We start from the raw sequence: 21,777 nt of genomic DNA, 5'->3' as shown, positions 1-21,777 counted from the left end.
TACATACATACACACACACACATATAATTTAAGTTACGAAATATGGGCTGGGGAGATAGCTTGGTTGTAAAGGACTTGCTGTGCGTGCATGTGGACCTAAGTTTGGACCCTCAGTGAGTATAAAAGCCAAATGTGGCGGATGCCTCTGTAATCCAAATGCTGGAAAGGTAGAGACAGGCACTCCCTAGACCTCACTGATCAGCCACTCTAGCCAAACTGGTGAGCTCCAGGTACCGCGAGAGACCCTATCTCAAAAAAGAAGTGGGTGGGGGTAATCAAGTAAGACACCCAGTGTCAACCTGTGGTTTCCACACATGCACGCATACTCACACATACACAAGCATACACACATAAACACATGAGCATGTGGACACACATACACCACATATGCATGCAAAGCCACAAAACAGTTCTATATTGGGCAGTATTTTTTTTTAATACTCCTTCAACTTATATGTTGTTTGATCCAACTATGAAAAGAAAAAGTTTTCCTGAAGAAGCAACTTGTCATGAGTCCCTACCCCTGCCAGCACTGTGTTAGCCCAATGCTTTTCCTCCTGAGATTTTGTTTATCCCCTGTCTGTCCTTTAGCCCTGGTGGCCGAGGTGCAGCTAGATTTCCTGAAGCAAAAAGGAGCCATCAAGCGGACACTCTTCCTCCGGAACCACCAGTCCCATCTCACCTTCCCCATTGTGATGAAGCAGCAGAAATCCCCCCACTGTCGGGATTTTATCGTTTACCTCCGAGTAAGTTTTCTAGAAATCCCTTCTGGGGCTTCTCACATTCAAATTCCAGTTCCGACCATTTCTATCTCCTTAACCATCACACGTGCCACAGACTCCCATCTGTCTATTTTCATTTTCCTGGGAGGAAACTCTAGTTGAAGGTTGAATACTTCTTGCTGACCCTGACTTCAACTAACCCAATGATTTGTTGCTATTAATTTCTACGGCTTCTTTTTTGTTTCGGACAGAACCTTGATAATAGCACTTAACTCAGGTGACTTTCAGTTTTGACTGCCTCCCCTCCCCCATACATAAAAGTTCAACTCAATTTATTTGATTGTTTTTTTGATCCTATGTGAGTATGTCCTGTTAGATTTTATCAGGATGCACTTAAAGCTGGCTTGGGGAACCAAACTTTCATGAAAAATAATTTGTAATTGTGTTTTTAAAGGTGATGTGTTTTTACAAATTCTCATGAAATTTAAAATTCAACATGTCTGGGACCCAGTTATCTACCGCCATGATGCTAGTGTTAGCCGGTGATCGGTATTTCTGTGTCTTCTCTTCCCATCAGGGACTTAGTTAACAGACAACCCTAGGAAGGACCAAAGGTTCACAGCTACACTTGAGAACGAGAAGCCAGGCACATGGCCCCCTGGCCCTCCATCTTAGTATAGCCTTGAAGAGCACAGCTGAAGACCGGGATGCTGGCTTGCATGCTTAGAACTGAGCGTCCCATGATCTCTCCTCACCCCGGGAGGACTTCTGTTTCTGTATCCAAGACACCTTCAAACGTGCTGAAGGTGTTTTGAAGTTCATGAAACGACTTAAAAGAAACAATGAAGGGGAAGAAGTAAAATGTTGTCTTCCTCTGAGCCCCAGAGAACCTTCTGGCAACTTCACCGAAACAAACAAAAAATCCTGACTCGTGGTGTTCTCTGGCATCTGTGGTGTGTGTTTTACTTGGGGACTTGACTGATCCAGTGTCAGGTGTTGGGGTCTGGGGTAACTGAAGATTTCCTCTAGAGCAGTGGTTCTCAACCTTCCTAATGCTTTAATACATTAATACAGTTCCTCATGTTGTGGTGAATCCCACACAAAAAATTAATTCGTTGCTACTTCATAACTGTAATTTTGCTGCTGTTATGAATTGTATTGTAAATATCTGATCTGTAGGATACCTGATATGGGACTCCTGTGAAAGCGTTAGTAACTCCCATTGCTCTAGAGTATCCCAGGGAAGCCTTGGCTGTAGGTGACCCCATCACTGAACATATCTTAATTATGCTGGCTAGTGCAGACCACATGTATCAGCACCCAGTTCAGCCTGTTGCAGCGAACATGGTCACTCACTAATGCTGATGGGAATCCAGGGTTGCCTGCTTGTCACATTTCATTTGTATTCATTTCATGGGCTTAAGCTGGTGATTATTTTTTCCTAGGATGAAACTGAATTCCGAGATAAATTATCTCCCATCAACATTAGCCTGAACTACAGTTTGGATGACTCCACCTTTAAAGATGGCCTAGAAGTGAAACCAATATTGAACCACTACAGGGACAACGTAGTTACCGAGCAGGTAAGTCCTTGATGCAAAGGTCTGAAGACGTTTTCTCCACCATTCTCTGGAGAGAGTCGTTCCTGAGCCCTGAAGATGAAAGCCAGCCCCTTGTATTCCCATCTGCGCACAGAGTTACACAGCCTCCGGGGCATGTTCCTAGCATGTTTCCTCGTTGTGACTTTGGAAGCCTTTCCCTTTGTGCAGCCAAGATTTAATGGGTTCCCGTGTAGCAGAAATGAAAGCAACATAGGCAGGAATCCTAAGAACAGGGCCAGTTAGCATCATCTACAGACATTTCAGAGCAACCTGGAGACGGGCTATAAAATGGCCTCTATCAAGAGGTCTCTTAACGTCACAGAGAGTATGGAGTTGGGCAGGCTCCTGTGCAGTGAAACAAAAGCTTTGGTTTAGTTGATAGAATCCTTTAGAATCTTCCAGAGAAAGGACCCGATGTGAGTCTTCTCAGAGTCTTTCTGATGCCTCACTTGCTCAACACAGGCTCGCATCCTGGTGGACTGTGGAGAAGACAATCTATGTGTTCCCGACCTGAAGCTGTCAGCCAGACCGTAAGTTTAAATAAATAAACGTGTGCATCACACCTGGTGGTCTACGGGGTGTTTACTTAAAGCTCCTTTTGAGAAAGTATATTCTTCCAAGAACTGGGGGTTGGGGGGAGTGATGCGTGAAATTCTTGAGAGTGACCCCACTCTGGATTTGCCTCTGATCTGGTCAGTCCTCTGTCACTGGTGTCAAGGGACACACCCTGAGATCTTGCCTGGGCCATTTCATCTTTCAGCAAGAGTGGGGGGCAAAAGTGCTTTTGTTGAAAGTAAACTCATGTGTGGTGTGGCTCAGGTTATATTTACCTACCTCAGTCAAGTGAGAAAGGGTTCAGACAAGCCAGTTCAGTCCACACCTTAACCAAACTTGTTTTTGCAGCACCCCATGACTCAAAGGCCTCCTTAAAACTGTCAAAACAAAATTAATTTTAATTTACTTGGGGGAGGACTTAAAAGACACACCGGGGAGTCGAGCAGAAAGTGTCAGAGCGTCAAATGAGAACAAAGGGCTTCACAGCTGCCAGTAATGGCAGCCTAGACTCCGGAGCTGGTAATTGCACTGTTATGTTGTGGAAAGAAATGGGAGTAGGGGGGAGGCACCCCTGGGTGGAAACGCGGGCTATACTCCTCTCTCCCAGGAACTCCTGCACTGCCAGCGTTTGGAATCCGCTTGGTAATCTCTCAAGGGGACTTGCCCCGATGTTCACAATTTACTAAGTGTCCAAAGCAATAGCTTTGAGGGGGGAGGCAGAAGTGGAAGAGGCGTTTCTAAATATTGGTTTCATTTGGAGTTCAAAGTGAACAAAATTTCCTCAAAATACTTCAGAGCACTCTATCAGCCATTTGAGATCCCGTTTCGCCTGCCTGCTTTCCCCTCTTCGAACCCACGTTGCTGTGTCTCTCTCTATTCCTGTCTAAACGCGCCTCTTTCTTTCCCCACAGCTCGCTCTCTCCCTCATGTGTGTTCTCAGTGATTTGAAGGAGTTGGGAGCTCTTCACTCTGGCTCCGAAGTCAAATGTTAAGTTTGCAGGAGTTTTGTTAGCCGACTGGTCAGTGTGTTGATAGCTTCAAAATGGTCACAGAGGGAGGACACAGCACTGGAATCCACAAATGATATGTATCAGTTTTATTTTTTAGAACAAATTGTTAAATAGTTGCTTGCACATCATTGAACATTTTCCCACCCTTTCCCATTCAGAAATTGTTCCCTTAAATCTTCTTATCTTCTTGACCAGCTGTCTTCTTTCATAATCCTAGCCTTGCGTTTGACATTTCCTTTTTTTCCTCCTAAATCATTATTTTATTCCTGTGTGTTTGTTTCTTTGTTTGTTTGTTTGTTTTGAGCCAGACTGTTGCTATGTAGTTCAATAGTTCAGGATGGTCTCAAACTTCCAATTTTCCCATCCCAGTCTCCTGAGTGCTTAGGTTACAGGCACACATTATTTAAATTTCTAAAATAGATTCATGAAGCCAGTGATGTTGAGTTGCATAATCACTCTTTTTAAACTGTGTTTTTAGAGATAAGCATCAGATAATTATCGGGGATGAAAACCACCTTATGCTCATCATAAATGCAAGAAATGAAGGAGAGGGAGCCTATGAAGCTGAACTCTTCGTTATGATCCCTGAAGAAGCGGACTACGTTGGGATTGAGCGCAACCTCAAGGTAAGGCTTGAATCCAAGTAAATATTAAGTCTGATCAACAAGGCTGTGTCTTTCCTCTCAAAAGAGACCAGAATGGGGCGTTCCTCTGTCAGCTCATAATAGCAATGTGCCAGGGAGAAGATGGGCTATGGATAGTCAAGTCCCTTGTTGCCACACTACAAAGATAACTCAGCCAAAGCCCAGGAGCCGAAGCAAGACAGAGTAAAGACCAGCCAAAGAGGCAGCTGACTCATTTCCCAGGCTAACCCCCTCTCCTCACTGACTCTGCAAGCCTTGTTTTGAGTTCCTTTAAGTTCCGAGCAGATCACAGGAGGCCTGGTTTTTATTACTGGTGATGGAAGAAGAGCCAACCAGTCCTGCTGAGCACTGATAACAGCCTGAACAGGAATTGGAAAAGAAACAAGTTCATTTGTCTTTCTTCTTAGTCCACATTTTTGGGACTGTGACCAGAGAAGGGCCTGTTTCCTCCTGGTGTGCCAGTCCTCAATGTCACTGTTTATTGAAAAGGTACCATTGCTATTTATGGCCTCCCGGATCGTTACCAGAACCCGACTCTTCCCATACAGTGCGTCCTGGGAGCCTGTAGTATTCTTAATCACTTTGTCTGGAAAAACATTCTGAATAGGCCAGTGGGGCACATGCATAATCCCAGAAGCCAGGAAACTGAGGCAAATGGATCCACAAATTGAAGACTTGCCCGAGCTACATATCCAACTAACTAAATTGAGCAAGACAAATAAGTAAGCAAGCAAACCAAAAACATTGTCATAGATAGATTGATAGATTGACAGGTCCTCCATTTCAGAAATATGTGAGACATTCAATTAAGGGCAGAGACTAAGCTTCACATTCTTTCACAGGAGTAGGAATAGCAAAGACACTCCATAAATGCTTGCTGATGGATTTGTTTAACTAAAATTTATTATGTGTCTACCACTTTCTCAAGACCACGCTCTCTATTTTCACAACCTAATGATTGAGCAATGTCATGGAAAGTGATCCATGTGGTGTGATACTGTCATTGTAAGAGCTTTTAAAAATGTATTGAAAAAGCCTGGTGTGGATGAGCATCCCTATAATCTAGCACTTGGGATCGAGAAGCAGAAGGATCACAAGTTCAAGGCCAGCCTGTACATAGACTCTGTCAGAAGGAAGGAAGGAAGGAAGGAAGGAAGGAAGGAAGGAAGGAAGGAAGGAAGGAAGGAAGGAAGGAAGGAAAGAGGAGGAAAGGAGGAAGACAGGGAATGAAGAAGGAAAGGAAAAAGAAAAAATAGGGGAGAAAAAATTCTCTATTTACATGTCTATCCTCATGGATTCTTGTTTTAGTTGAATTATTTTCTCAATTAAAAAAAATTGAACCAAACAGCAATCAAGTACCTTTGACACTTAAAATCATTATACATGTCTATTGAGGGAAGTGATTTAAAAGTATCTACACTCATCAAGATGTGTACCAAGACTTTTCCTGTCAATTACACCTCAATAGAGTGATTTAAAACAGTGTTGTGGAAGTGTTCAAATCCATCCTCATCGGCAGGGAGGACAGTTAGTAAGAAAGTCTCCCCGCTCTCACCATGGCATTATCGCTCTCTACTGCAACCATCAGCATCCCTTGGTATGCTGATGTCTCCAAGGAACGATCTAAAATCTTCCCACGTTCTCTTTCCCCTAACGATGGTGCTTTTATGCTTGTTTCTCTGTTAGAGTTTTTTCAGTAAATAAAAACATCTCCATGGTGTTCAGTGGCCATTCTGAATTGGAAATGCCATCTGATAATAAAACCTCTGCAAGCAAAGAGAGCAAAAGAGAAGGAAGGCTGAAGAGATGGCTCATGGGCTAAGAGCACTAACAGCTCTAATGGAAGACCTGGGTTCAGATCCCACCAATCGCACTGAGCAGCTCATAGCCACTTGTAATTCCAGCTCCAGGTGATCTGACAGCCTCTTCTGGCCTCTACACACACACACACACACACACACACACACACACACACACACACACACACACACAAAGTCTTTTAAAAAGAGAGAGAAGAAGCGTGTCACCTACAAATGCTTACATGCAAATGATATGTAAACAAATACGAACATATAACTTAAATGTGGTTTGGTTTTTTTTTAAACATTTCTGGGTTCCCCTCAAATTTTTGTTTTTATTCCCTACACATCATCCCAGAGATCCCGACTTTGTTTTTAAAAAGCATCCGTTTTAGAATGTCCTTTTACCAGAACATCCATCCAGTTGGCTATTCATTTCGTTGCAATGGAAAACACCAGAGAGCCCTTATCACTGTATCTTTGGCTATAAACATTGTAACAGGCATTATCCATAATCTCAACTGAGAGCTAGTGGACCCTTATTTTTTTTTAACCCTCTGTCAGTGTCTCTTGGGCATAGATTTTTATGGATCTCCACATATTGCATGATTAGACTATGCTGTTTTCTTCTTTCGTTTTTTTTAAGGAGTTTGAGGTTTGGAGACTTCTGAATCCAAACTCAGCATAGAAATTTTTATCATATAAAAAAAGTTTGTCTCCTGAGGAAATAGAGTATCGTCTGACAGTAAGTTTTGATATTCTATCTCAGGAAACTTTCATCTTCTAGAAAACTGGAATTGAAAGGCCAATCTATATGCATTGTTATTGTAGTTCCACATATGATCAAACCTACCACTTTAACCATTGTGTGTATGTGTGTGTATGTGGTGTGTGCATGTGTGTATATGTGTGCACATACACTCACTCATATACAGATGTGTGGTGTATGTGTCAGATGCATTATATGCTAGCGTGTGTGGAGGCTGGAGGCTGGTATCAAGACACCTACTTCAAATCACTTCTTCACCTTAATTGCTTCAGGCAATTTCTGTCACTAAACCTGCATCTGGCAGCATTGGCTAGACTAAGTGGCCTGTGAACCACCAGGATCCGCTGGTCTTCACCCACACCCTAGTGCTGGGATTACAAATACATCTGCCACACTTAGCTCTTATGTGAAAGCTGGAAACCCAAACTCAGGCCATTGTATTTGTGCAGCAAGCACATGAATGTACCAATCCACCTCCCTGGCCACATTTAACCATGTCTAAGTGTGAAAATGTCGCAACATCGCACACACATTGTTGTGTGACCATCACCACTACTGAACTCCAGAACTTGTCATTGTCTCAAGCTGAAGCTCTGTATCCATGCAAACACTAGTTCTCTATTTCTTCCCCTCTCCATTAGACACTCTCCTACTATTCATCTCCATGAGACACCTCATTTACATCCCCACTCAAATCCCTCCCAACAACCACTTTACCTTTGCCATCTCTACAACTAGACTTCACTCTCCCACATCCACATGGCTCATTTTCCGTCTCAGAGAGTGGTACCTACATCCTTCTGGTATCTACATCTTAAAGTCAACCCCAAATCTGCCTAGTCCTCATCCTTCTCTCCAAGTACTGAAATCACCACTGCCTTCTTCCAGGCTGGCATAGCTTAGACCAGAATGTTACTGTCTCCTCTTCCACCTTCCCATCTCCCCCTCCGGCCTCTTCTTCCATCTCCCCCTCCAGCTTCCTCTTCCATCTCCCCATCTCCCCTCCAGTCTCCTCTTCCACCTTCCCATCTCCCCCTCCGGCCTCCTCTTCCATCTCCTCCTTCAGTCTCCTCTTCTATCCCCCCTATCTTCCTCCAGCCTCCTTCTCCATCTCCCCATCTCCCCCTCCAGCCTCTTGGCTACACAGAAACCATCATTCTAACAAGCGCATCTGACTGTGTTATTTTCTGTCTTGAAATCCTCATGCGTTCTCCACTGCTCTCTGGGTCAAATCCTTCAGAGGGTCAATCCTTCCTGTTCTTCCTTCTCCCTATATCTTCAGCCTCCCTATTTGTTGTTCCTTCATTCACGCCCATACCCTTAATTCCAACTGGATTAAATTTTTGTTCAGTTCATCCCTCCAATGTGCTCTCTTCCCTGACACACTAGCTCTATAACTTCACCCTCTTTAGTGACCTTATTTCTTTATATTTATCCGTCAGATCTTCATAACAATTAAGACCCACTACCAACTGCAGGTGGCTAATAATGAAGACTATCAACACATACTGACTGCATGGTTGTTGAGGTCTGGGTACCGCTCTGAACTCTTGCATGCATTGAATTTGCTTGATCATGATATTGACCTTATAGAGAAGAATCAAATTTGTTCTGGAGTTCATAAATAAGGAGACTTGTGCAGTGTGCTCAAGTTACTTGGCTGTTGCATTGCAGAACCAATCAGATCTCACCTGTTTTGAACTACCAATAAGTCCTTTTCACATTAGCTTAGTTAGATGCTACCTCCTCCAGGATGTCCTCTCTGATTGCTTAAATATGTATGCATACCTTCCTTAAATCCTATTTACTTTCTAACCAAAAATCCTACTGAACTCTTCTGTAATTTCGCTTCCACTGCTTGCTACAATTCACCTGTTAGAATTGTTACCATGATTAGAAATGCAATAAGGGTGCAAGGTCTTGTTTACCTGGTAAAGTAGCAGGCCCAAGACAAATATTTTCATTGAATGAATAAGGGAGTGAGTAATGCTCTAAGAGCTATAAATGGATTAGAGCAAAAATGTCCCTGGAACCACTGAGAAAAACAATCTAGAAATGTCTAGAAAAAACAACTGGTTTCTTTTTTCATCAGAGAGAGAGAGGGGAGCTAAAGATTAAAAAAAGAAAGAAAGAAAGAGGGTGGAGGGGATGTGAGGAGAAAAATGTTTCTTTTTTTTCTTTTTTCTTTTTTTTTCTGGAGCTAAGGACCAAACCCAGGGCCTTGCACTTGCTAGGCAAGTGCTCTATCACTGAGCTAAATCCCCAACCCCAGGAAAAATGTTTCAATTGATGTCAAAGAACTATTTGTAGAGAGCTGGGAAAATATACATGCTGGGACTGGCAAAATGGCTGAGCAGTTAAGAGCATTTGTTGCTCTTGCTGAGGAACTGGGTTTGGTTCCTAGCACCCATATGTTAACTTGAAACTAACCATAACTCCAGTTCCAGGGGATCCAATGGCTTCTTCTGGCCTCTTTGGGCACCAGGAAAGCAGGACACATACATACATATAGGCAACATACTCATAACACATAAAATAAAATAAATATTTTTAATTTAAAAATAAAATTTTAAAAAGTGCATGTGACCTTCCACCTTCAAGCAAGTCAAACATATTAACTAAAGAAACTGAATCTCTGTGTTACAGCCAGGGGGGACATGGATACTTCCAAAAGCTTTTCAATTTTGTTTTGCTTTCATCATTAATAATCTCAGTGTAAAACATCTCTGTTTGATTACTCTTAGTTACGAGTTCTAAAGAGGAATACCCAATAAACCTACCTTTGAGTAAAGAAATTACCAGCTTTGGAAAGATGCCTTTTAGCTCCTTTGGGACAGCTACCCCCATGACCTCTGTCGACTATTTGTAAAGAACTTGTGTTAAATCGAGTTCAGCCAAGTATCAGCCACTCCGCTCTTACCCACTAATCAGACTGTGCATGTCTACCTGGGTGATGCCCAGAGTGGGCACCTCCTTATAGTCACTTCTTAGGAGACGATGTGTGAGCTGCTTCGGCCCTGCTCTGTGCTTTGTGCAAACACTGCTCTAGACATTGAGATGGGTTCAGTGTCCAGAAGCCCTGCCTTCCTAATGCTTACAGTCTCAAATGCATCGATTACAGAGTTCCTCATGTAGAGACTAGAGCTGTTTTGTTTTGTTTTGTTTTCCTTTGTTTTGGTGAGGGTTGGTGAAAATCCACCTTCACTCTCCATCCCAATTCTCTCTCCATCTTTCAAAACCTGATGGTGTATAAAGTTGAAAGGAATAGGGAAATATTTCTAAAGCTTTTCCTTGAAAACCTCATATTGTTTCCTTATATAAAATCCCAACAGCACTAGCAGATGAGTGAGTGATCATCACAGTCAAAACCTTCATCTGCTGACTTCCTAGAAGTTCCCCAAAGGGTGCTCCATCATGAAAGCCATCCATTTATCATCTTAGGGGATGAAGGTGGCAGGCCACAATTTGATGGCATAGAATGACTTAGAGTGAAGTGATGGAGTTATGTAAGAAGTTGTCAGGCGGCGGTGGCGGTGGCGGTGGCGGCGGCGGCGGCGGTGGCGGCGGCGGCGGCGGCGGCGGCGGCGGCGGCGGCGGCGGCGGCGCACGCCTTTAATCCCAGCACTCGGGAGGCAGAGGCAGGCAGATCTCTGTGAGTTCGAGGCCAGCCTGGGCTACACAGTGAGTTCCAGGACAGGCTCAAAAGCTACGCAGAGAAACCCTGTCTCCAAAAACCAAAAAACAAAAACAAAAAACAAACAAACAAAAAAACCCAAGAAGTTGTCAAATACACCATCAGGTTTTGAAAGATGGAAAGAGAATTGGGATGAAGAGTAAAGGTGGATTTCCACCCACCTAGGAAGACATCAGTAGGACTGGGAGGGACAGAAGGCTGCAAAGAATGCTCTCTGTGCCCTGTTGTCAACTGCCCAACCTTGAGAGTTACCCAGATGAGAAAAAGAACCTCCTCAAGCTGGAGTATTCACAAATTCTAATCCAGATGGGGTGTAGAGAGAGGGGCACAGACAGGAAGAACCAGTTAAACGCAAATCGTAAACATTAATCAGAGGACACAGGGTCCAGTACAGGTGGGAACTATTGAAGCAATGTATGTATAGCAAATAGATATAAAAATTCCCCAATAAGGGCTGAGGGAGAATTCAATGGTGTCATGCCTATAACTCCAAATCCAGGGATCCAACACCCTCTTCCGGCCTTCAAAGTCACCTAAACAAATGTGTGCTTACACACACACACACACACACACACACACACACACACACACTCACACACACACACTAATAAAATATTTTTTAAAAAAATAAACACCATAACAAAACTCATCCCTTTGTATGCTAACCTAAAAACTTAACTTTTTAAATTACATCTTAAAGATTTGAAGGATCTGACATATAAGATCTAATAAAGGGGTCACCTTAAACTTCCTCTGTGATGTGTAGAAAACTGGGTTCCGGGCAATTCCCCTACAGATGGCCATGGAGACATAACAACTGTGTGCATCCCCATAGTTTCACTTTTGTGGTAGTAATATAAGGAATGAATCTGTTTGCTAATATTTGGTCACTTTTTCATCTTACTGTTCTAAGTTTAACATTAAGATTAGTCAAAGTACAAAATGTCCACATAAATACTGTTGGAACCTCTTATTCCTCAACAAAACATGTTTACACAATTTCCCCTAAAGTTTAAGTTGTACTTTTTCCTCTGGTTTTTGCCCTTGAGTCAAAGGTACCCGATTGGATTAACTTGGTGCATGACCCACACAGGTGTTTGAAATCAAGGGGAGCTCTGAGGCCTCCCACATTGCATGCAACAGGATGGAATTCATTCTGCCCCTGAACTCCACAATGGTGTTCTTTTCCTGTTATAGGGACTGAGGCCACTGAGCTGCGAGTACAAGATGGAAAACGTGACCAGGATGGTGGTGTGTGACCTTGGGAACCCGATGGTGACTGGAACAAATGTAAGAGGATACCAGCATTCCTTACTGATCTCTGACTAATTGAATTTTATAGAGGACTAGTGGAAAACTCCCCAATTAGCACCCAGCAAACAGCAGCTAAAACAGATTGCCCAGGAAATTACCGGCATAGAGGGATTTAGCATGTTAACCTAGGTGGAGTGATAATGGCAGGTCAAAACCACAAAAGGACCTATGCTTTCACATACTTTCTCTGTAGACGTCACACATTACATCTTATAGTCACAGCAAGTCGGTGGCAACATGTGCGCCTCAGACTTTTTTGCCTTTGATTATTTTCTTTTAATTCTAATATCGATTTTATTTTAAAACTACTACGTTCAATTAAAAAGCTGGAAAATAAGCTGCTTTGGAGGGCTAAGAATGTAGCTTACCTGGTATCACGCCTGCCTAGCACACACAAAGACCTGGGGTTCCATCCCCAGTACCGTGTAAACCAACCAGAATGCAGTCACGTGCCTGTAATGCCAGCACTCAAGAGTTGATGGAAAGAGGAGCAGAAATCCAAGATCACCCCCAAGCTAATATGAGTTCAAGGCCAACCTGTGCTGTATGACACTCTGTCCATAGTAGGTAGAGGATAATTTTAAAACCTTAGCAAAGAAAACTCTTTTCTAATATGCCACCCAGATGAATATTATACTATTTTCATGTTAAAAATAGTCACGCTCTGGTTTGTAAATGATGTTTACAAACCAGCGTGTGTGTTTGAAAACGGGTAGAGAGGAGGCCCAGCAGTAAGAGAGCTGCTTTCTTCCAGAGGATTAGAGGTCCTATCCAGCACCCCATGGGGTAGCTCACAACCAATTATAACTGTAGCTCCAGTGGGTCCAACACCATCTTCTGTCCTCCATGAACACCCGAACACATGTGACGTGTGTGTGCACAAACACGCGTGTGTGCATGCGTGTACACACACACACACACACACACACACAGAGAAACCAATCAATCAATTTGAAATAAATAGATTTGAAAGATAATACAAAGATCATCGTAGTGAAGGGAAGATAAGCCGAGTAGTGATCTTGTGAGAGAATAGGCCTTGCCTCAGGATAACATGTAGGCAAGAAAGTTATTTTATCCAACTACAGTTTAACTGTTCAACAACAACACCTCATAATCAATATAACAGTGGCAACTTTGAAGCCAGGCAACAAATTCTGAAATCTGAAAAAGTTACACAATTAAATCACTGTAAAGAGAACTTACATAATCCTCTATTTAAAATTAGATATTTCTGTCATCAGCAAAATGTTCTGTTTGAAAAGAACTTTGTAAGAATTTACGATTGCATAGGTTTTCATGGGGACACTCCCGGGTGGACTCTAAACAGTGATATCCCTTGGCCATCCTTTAAAGGGGGCTCTGGGCTCACTGCTACCTGTCCTGCACATCCCTGGGGAGGGCTCAGATTATATTTCAAAGGTGCTGATAAGTCTTCTAGCAAATCAATCTTTATCTCATTGTTTCACAAACTTAACTGCATCTCTGCAACTTCTTCTTAAATAATACCTCTTCCCAATTTTCACTCCAGGACAGCGTATATTCAAATAATAGTTTTACCCCTTACACTATTGTATTGCACTGGTCTTGGGTATTTAAAAAATGTGGCTAGCTGGAATCATGTAAATTTACTTCTTGTGTAAAAAATTAATTCATTAATTTAACTATTTTAGTGCAAGTCAAATCCCTGTAACAAATTACTGTTAGTTCTCATGGACTGAATGGCCTCTGAGTTCTAAGGCTGTCACTAGAGAATAACTCCTTTAATGTTATCTTACTGGATCTTACCGATTTTCTAGACAAGGACACTCTGGCCTGGAAAAGTCAAACATGCTGCCTTCAGTCACACCGATGATGAAAGGCAGAACCAAGATTCCAACCAGGCTGACCACAAAGCCCAAGTTCTATCTGGTCTTTAACACTGTAGAAAGTACTTGAATGAAAACTAGTGAACACCAGATGGATATTAAAAAGAAGATATGACAGACAGAATGGGACATTTGCCCATTATAATCCTTTTAGTTAGAAACTAGCAATTGTTTTTGCTAGTTTGCAAGGAAATAAATCCAACTACTCGATGTAATATGAAGATATTTACCTAAAAGACAAGAAGAAACTAATTTGACATGAGGGTGTCAACGTCAGTGTCTATAAATAGGGTCCCTCATTCTCCTTCATACTGAGAATGTTAAATCTAGACTGCAGACAGTCTAAAGGTACCAATAACTGTGACTAAAACCAGACTAAATGCTGCCCACCAGTGCCACACCGAGAAAAGGGTGGAAACGGCAGTGTGGTCTGAACCATGGAAGTGTTTATGTGAGAGGCTATCAATCCATTTTACCAGCAAAGAATCTTGAGAAAGCAGGGAAGTAAATTGTTTAGATTCATTTATCTCTGGGTCCCTAGTAGAAAAAAGCTAATTGGTTTCTTATCTTGCCCCTTAATGCCCTCAAACACAACGAATTTTATTGCATTCTGTTTTTGTATAAAACATGTTGATTCACTCGCTTCTTCATTTTGTATTTTAAAAAACACTCTCTGTCCATGGAGTGGAGCAAATTGCAGATGGAAATGTAGTCTTGGTATTTAAAAAGATTCAAATAAATAAATCACCAGGAATAATTATCCCAGGCCCAATATTTAAAACAAAAAGTTTTCAAGTGACTTTCAGTTTTAATTTAAACTTGTCAACTCGGTAATCGGAAGTCTGACTTCTGATTTTTAAAGAGAAAAGTTGTTTACATGTAGTTGTTGGTGATATAAAATAGTTTTCATATGCTGATAAAGTTTATAACTTGCAAATTTCTCCCAAAAAAAAGAAAGACAGATAGGCCAAAAATATTTTAGTTAATATTTTGTCATGCATATTTTAGTTAATATATAATGACTATTTTAAATTTTTATTTTATTTATTTATGTGTATGGGTATATGTGAGAAAGTATAGCCACATGTGTGGAATTGCTCACGGGGACCAGAAAACAATGAGCAGCAAGGGCTCTTTACCACTGAGTCATCCTCTCTCCATCCCCTGCCTGGGATGCTTACCAATAGGAAATTGTCATGTCTTAGTCTGTCTTCACTTTATATGGATTGTTCTGTAGTGAGGACCAACCTCAGGCAGCCTTCATCACAATATGCTGCACCTGTACACAAGGACACACTCCCGTTCTTTCAACTATTTTTATCACACCCTTCTTGATGTACCACCATAAGCCTGCTATTTGGTAAACACCTAATAAGATAATATGGAAGCACATTATTACTATGTAACAGGACACTTGATATTAGCAACATTGTAGGCTGTGTAAGAAAAGAATAATAATGGAGACAGAGGAAAAGGAAGGAAAACTTACCTGTCTTAGGCCATGGCAGCAGCCAGTTCCTTACCTCTCTTATCCTGAGTTACGAAGCCTCAGTTTTCAGAAGCTCTTGAAGTAGAAAAAGAAGATAAAGTAAAAATAAAAATCTTTCAAAGAAGAGAGAAGAGCATATGCTGAGGTCCAACAGAAAATAGATAAGTTTGAAATTGTAAAGTAGTTCCTCACTGGGGCATAAAGGGTTGCACATCCTTTATAATCAAGACTCGTGTGCTCTCCCCAGCCAGGGGCTTTGGGGCAAGCTGGCAACCAAGTGCTGGTGAGACAGACACAGAAAGATCCCTGGGGCTCCAGGTTCAGTGAGAGATCATGTCAAACTAAAACAGAAATAAAAATGAGGTGATGAGGTGGGGAGCTATAGAAAGAGAGGTCCAGTATCAACCTCTGACTTCCACACATACATGCACATGTACCTGCACATATATGTGCATACACACACAAACATATATGTGCATGCATATATCCCAAACACATCAGGTAAGGACCATGGGACCCCAAACTGACTATAATATTCTCCTGGAATATTTCCTTAAAGCACACGTGCACTGTTCTTAAACATATAGTAATTTTGCTTGTGTGGACTTTCCAAACCACAGCTAACATACATGGCACACAGAACTCTGCAACCTTCATTCTTGGTTGAGCATCTTTATATTAGAAGTATCGCCTGCATTACTGCATTGGCATCACAGCTGCGATCTCTACAACTACTCCCGCATCCACCACACAGAAGCACCGCAGTTCTCTAAATCTTATATATTTGTGTTGTTAGAAGTTCTGCATCAGAGAGGTGGCAGAAGAGGGGCAACAAGGCTAATTAGACAGAGCCCAAGTGTGTGTTGGACTGAGTCTTCTGGGCCCTGTGGTCTCCTTGCAAATTTCCTCTTATCTCCCAGACATCCAGAGGAGGAGATAGAAGGCTGTGATGGTGGGTGGAGTAGGGGTGGAGGGATAACTAAGGGGAGACTGTCACACTGTATAGGGTCCTACTGTGAATACCCTTGTGTCTCATGTATATTGTGTTTTGCTTTTAGTTTTCTCTGGGCCTCCGATTTGCTGTTCCTCGTCTCGAGAAAACAAATACAAGCATTAACTTCGATCTCCAAGTCAGAAGGTTGGACTTCGAAATGCTTACTTTGTTGACAACACTCACGAATGAACAGATGCATGGTGACATATATGCCTTGTTGCCAAGCACCTGCACATTAAAAGTTCTCCTAGAATTAGAATCTAGATCTCACCACCCCATTCTTCTTTACCATTCTCAATCATTTCAGCTTTTTTTTTTCCTTTTGCATTTTGAAGGAGATTAAGGCCAGGATGTAAAATAGTCAGATTTTATCTTGAGCAGCTCCCCACCCCTGTTGATTCACCTCCACTTTTCCTCCTTCTGGACACAGAACTCTTGTACTATACTGTACAGGACAGTACTATACTATACTACACAGAGTTAGGCACTAAACCTAGCCTTACTCTGTACTCAGCAGGCAGTCAGATAATTCCTGGGGAAAACATGTGGAAAAAACAGATCTTGCAAGTGAAATCTTGCCATCTCCTAAATGTTCAAGAAGGACTCAGACTCTGGATGGTGTGAGTGGCAGTTCCGTGACAGGTCAACATGACCTACCACTGTGCAGGGACCAGGCCCTTCTCTAGCAACTCTGAGCTATGCAGACAGCTGCCTACCTGTCTTGTAGATGACCTGTCCATGGATCTGGCCACAACTTTGCCCTTTCATTGTCTATTCTGTTTACTTCTTTGTGGCCAGAAATATTTCATGAGCAGGAAGACCTACAGAGAAATGAAGCAGGCAAGTCGGGGCTTCCCAGATTCAAACTTCAGCCCATTGTAATGGAATCAATTGAATGGTTCTAGACTCATATTGAAAGAAAAGGAAATGGGATGGAATGGATGTGATATGATATAATTAATATATAATACAGAATAATTGTCCTGTACATGAAACATTCCTCGTTGAGAAATATAGACCTAACAAGATGCCCTGCCAAATGGACTATTTTTTTTTTGCAGTCAAGCATTTAAAAAGCTTTAAAAACACTGATATAGATGGCACATGGATACTTTTTATTGTTTATACTTTGCCTAGCATGTGGAACCCTTGCTGTAGTCATGCAAATGGCTGTAAAGTTGGTGTCTATTACTTGTTTGTCAAATACTATGTAATTTACCTTAATATCTTATAAGACAAAGGGATATTAGAGTATGACAAATTTTATAATTACTCTGTGTGGTAGAATGCTTTCTTAATAGCCGAATCAACTAAAGGTTTGAGAAAAATCTTAGGATAAGAATGTAATGGATTAAATCTAAATGTGGTACCCACTCCATCTCCTCGCTACCACCCAAAGCTTTGATCCAGCTTTCTAGGAATAGGAAGTCTTCGAAATGGCCCAGAGCCTCCCTTCTTACCTTAATTAGCTTAATTAGCTTCTCACCTTCTTGATTGTAAGTCTTTTTCTGGTAAATTTTAGGACTTTAAAATTTTACTTGCATTAGTGATAAGATGAAAACAGAATTGATTCTCCTGCAATAATTCATTTTATCTAAAGGTCATTAAGCCAATTCTTCACACCCACCACAACATATACTTCCCCAAAGGTTCGAATGGCCCCCAATTCTCTCATATTTAAAATCCTGTGAGTGCATAATACCAAGTTTTAAACCTTAAAGTGAAGGCACTGACATCACCTTAGACAGAAACTGAGGCTTCTGTTTCTGCCCATCACCGTTGATGTCATTGGTCCTTCATGGGTATAAAGCCTTGTGTTATAGGCATAAAGCCATTTCTCACTTGGGGAAAGATACTGCTCTTATAAAAATGAATTCATTGATAAAGAGTTGAGTATGGTAGAATCAGAAATGACCACATGTTTAACATTCACCTTCTTCTAAAAACAAGTCATGATCAAATTCCATTTCTGCTCAAGGCAATTGTAACATTCTTTTGAAAATTATAAAAATGCAGAAAATCTAGGATATGCATCAGGGATCAAATTCCCATCATATTTGGGAAATAAAAAAATTTGAGGACACCTTCATAACAAATACTAAAGTATTTGAAGGTGTTGATCTGTGTGCTTTGCTGGCTAACTCCAAAGATATAAGGATTCACAGAGGTAGCATTGCATTCAAGTTAAATAAATTAACAAAAAATAAATTAATCCAATGTTCCAAAGTCTGTACTCTGTAATCATGTATTGATTACCATGGTCCACAATGAGTGCCCTTTTGTACATGTTAAAGTCAGAAGGTAAGTTGACTTTGTACATTAATCCATTTAAAGTATTTCCTGGTACCAAATATTGACATGAAATGGTCTCTAGAAGCCCTGTCTCTGTGCAAGGGACTTGCTCTCCACCCTGAACCACAGGACACAGTTCCACATACACACACATCTTTGTGAGCGTCCTTGAAGTTGCTTTCTCAGTAATGGTTAAATGGCATTTGTAATGTCTTCACTGGCATTTCAAAGGCCAGAAAATATAAAAGGAATATTATGAAACAGGAGACAATAGAAAACGGCATTGAGCTAATAAAGAGAAAAACAATGTCCCTTTTATGTGACATAAGTTATAGTCGTTCCTTCTATGGAGCTAGGGGGATGGTATAAATAGCCCAGGGTCCCTGGCAGTGATGGATTGCTTGTTTGCATGTAGCTATGGTATTAGGGAGGGAAGTTTCTTTCCAGGAAAGATGTCAAGGAAGCATCTGAGTTATATATCAAGCCAGATCCTTCCTTACTGGGAACCTTGTCAGCGTCGCCACAATACAAAGCAAGTGTCCCACCCTGGAATACTGTAAGGAGCAATGCTTATTAAACAATCAGGGACTGAGCAATGTCAGCCATTGCTCTAGCTAAATCTCAAAGGAGATGGCCAGGGGAGATGGCTGAACAGATAACGATACTTGTTGCCAAGCCTGATGACCAAGTTTGGTTTCCCAGGACCCACTTGGTTTTAAAGAAGAGAACCAACTCCTAGAGTTGTTCTCTGACCTCCATTCCCATGCTGTGGCACATACACACATATAAATGAATAAATAAATGTAATTAAAAATCAAAATATCCTCTCACAGCCTCAAGTTAAACTCAAGTTCAAAGACAATTTTCAGTAATTGCATTTTTGTATGCTTTCTTCTAAAAGGCGGGGGTGGGGGGGAGCACTTCCCCCAGATGTAGCAATAGTGAAATTAGTGGTTGGAGATGAGCCTTTCACTTTGAGGTAGAAGTCCCTGTAGATTCCTTCACAAGCCTAGCAGGGTTAAGTCCCCTTCAGGGAATGAGCCTGACATCAGCCAGTTCATGTCTTTACCAGTGTTTGCAGTTTCAGTTGCCTTATCAATAAGTACCACCGGCCAGGACTTCTCAAAGGCATTTTGGAAATAAGCCTGTCTTCACCGGTTGGAAGCAGAATTTTAACCACTCTTTTCCCAAGCCCTGGCTGGGAAAGCATCAAAACACCAATGCAAATCTACTCCATCGCCATCTTCACAGTGAGAGCAAAGCTTGCCCACTGAGTCTAAGCGAAACTCATGAGGACCACAGGGCAGGCTTTCTCTTCTTACAAACTTGGCTCTAACCACCACCTGAAGTGATAGTTCCATCTCTGACTCCAATGAAAGCACAGAGGGGCATGAGGTGTGGGTGGAGCTGCATCCAAGGACCAGACACTGCTTGAGCCTCTTGGGAGTTCTATTTAATTTTTCTTAGAAGCCCTGACTTCTTACCATGTATTCTTTTTACAAAGTTCAATTTCCTAACTGATAATTAATTAGCTTTGCTTGAGGGAAAAATGGCAAACTTAAATTTTTCTGCCACATTCAAAGAGGAATTATGAAACTCATCCCCTCTTAAGACTCTTGAAGCATTTCCCAAGCACCCACGTGCTCTGAACTGCGTGCTTACACAATACACAGCTTTCTTGTGCCTCTCCATGCCGTAACTGGGCTTTTAATCCCCCTTGATCCTTGCCATGGGCAGCCTATGAATATGAAATGACTGTAAACACTTATTTTATATATTAATATTAACATATGTTAACTTAAGAAATAAACCATAAGGAAGATAAAATTGCTGACAAAACAATGTATGGTGTGGCAAGTTATACAGTCAAACCCAAAAGCTTTCTCGGTTATGCGCTGTTCTGTATCGTTTATGTCAGGTCTCCACTTTATTAGCATGGAAAATCCAGGGGTGACTGAGCTGTCATTTCCTATCTGAATGGCACTGAGCATGATGTGTAGGGAAGTGAAAGAATTTGTCTGAGGGAGAAGCAGGAACACAAACGTAGTTCAGTGCCCCTTTGTTTTATTCTAACTAAAAAGTATTAGCTTTTTTCCCATCTGTGCTTCCAAATGAGGCATCGCCCCAGGGACAGCTGATTGGTTTCTATGGATCCCCAAAGCTCTTAGCATCTCCCTGGACAAATGGTTATAATTTTGTAGAATAAATACCATTGTTTTGCCAAGTGATAAAGTTGGAAATGTGGTTTGCTCTTGTGATGTACAGAATGTTTCTCATGATGGTGAGAAAGTATACTGAAACTGTGTTGTCGCTGTATTTTAGCTCCAACAAGGACAATCCAGACAGCAATTTTGTGAGTCTGCAGATCAACATCACTGCTGTTGCTCAAGTGGAAATAAGAGGGTAAGTGGTAAACCATTAAGTTTAGCTTTTGTATGTAAAGACTTAAAATGAAGTAATAGACAAAACTAAGTGCAAGATTCATGTGACTGGCTTTCATCCTTCCTACTCAGCATTAGACCATCAGCAAAATAAACCCTATATAATAATTAAGTCTAAGGATAGCAAAACAAGAGGTCACTTAATTACCCAGACCAAAAACTTTAGTAACCAAACTAGAAATACCACTAATGAGAAACTAAATAGATAGATGTATGATTGTCTGGAAGAAAATCCTCAGTCTTACTGTAATTACTTTAACATGGCGGCCATTTAACCTTGCCTCATCTCATCATGAGATTAATAAACTGCTAGCTTAGATGTGAGGGTCAATGGCTTTGCATTCTGTATCCTGTTCTTTCCATCCATCCCATTCTTTGAAGAAGGGGCCAATAATGGAAGAGAGGAGGAGGAAGGTCAAGGGAAGTCTTTGAATGACTCCCAGCTGGGAAACCATGCTTGGCAGAGAGGGAAATTGGACTATAGAAGTTCTTTTCTTATGCATAGGCAGGTTTTATTGATTTTGTTACTGGAATTCTGTTTTTTTCCGATCAATAACATACTAAAAGCCTCAACTGGTATTTTAA

At 41.5% G+C, this 21,777-nt stretch overlaps 1 protein-coding gene across 4 annotated transcripts in view; it reads left to right on the top strand.

Moving 5' to 3' along the window:
- Window positions 1-21,777, top strand: part of Itga8 (integrin subunit alpha 8) — a 178,238-nt gene that overhangs the window by 102,569 nt on the left and 53,892 nt on the right. Inside the window, exons 17-23 of one of the 4 annotated variants that reach the window (XM_052728122.1) lie at window positions 592-746; window positions 2,168-2,305; window positions 2,786-2,853; window positions 4,367-4,514; window positions 11,992-12,084; window positions 16,524-16,603; window positions 21,074-21,154. In XM_052728122.1, the coding sequence (XP_052584082.1) occupies window positions 592-746; window positions 2,168-2,305; window positions 2,786-2,853; window positions 4,367-4,514; window positions 11,992-12,084; window positions 16,524-16,603; window positions 21,074-21,154 (763 nt within the window). Of the gene's footprint in view, window positions 1-591; window positions 747-2,167; window positions 2,306-2,785; window positions 2,854-3,789; window positions 4,515-11,991; window positions 12,085-16,523; window positions 16,604-21,073; window positions 21,155-21,777 lie in introns of those variants that run through there. The other 3 variants (XM_052728123.1, XR_008215733.1, XM_052728124.1) reach the window with 3 other exon arrangements.

Source organism: Peromyscus californicus, unplaced genomic scaffold, assembly GCF_007827085.1.
Source record: "Peromyscus californicus insignis strain IS unplaced genomic scaffold, ASM782708v3 Scaffold_8__1_contigs__length_139910024, whole genome shotgun sequence".
Lineage (NCBI taxonomy): Eukaryota > Metazoa > Chordata > Mammalia > Rodentia > Cricetidae > Peromyscus > Peromyscus californicus.
The sequence above is the reverse complement of the archived record's forward strand: the minus strand, read 5'-3'. Positions and strand labels throughout refer to the sequence as shown.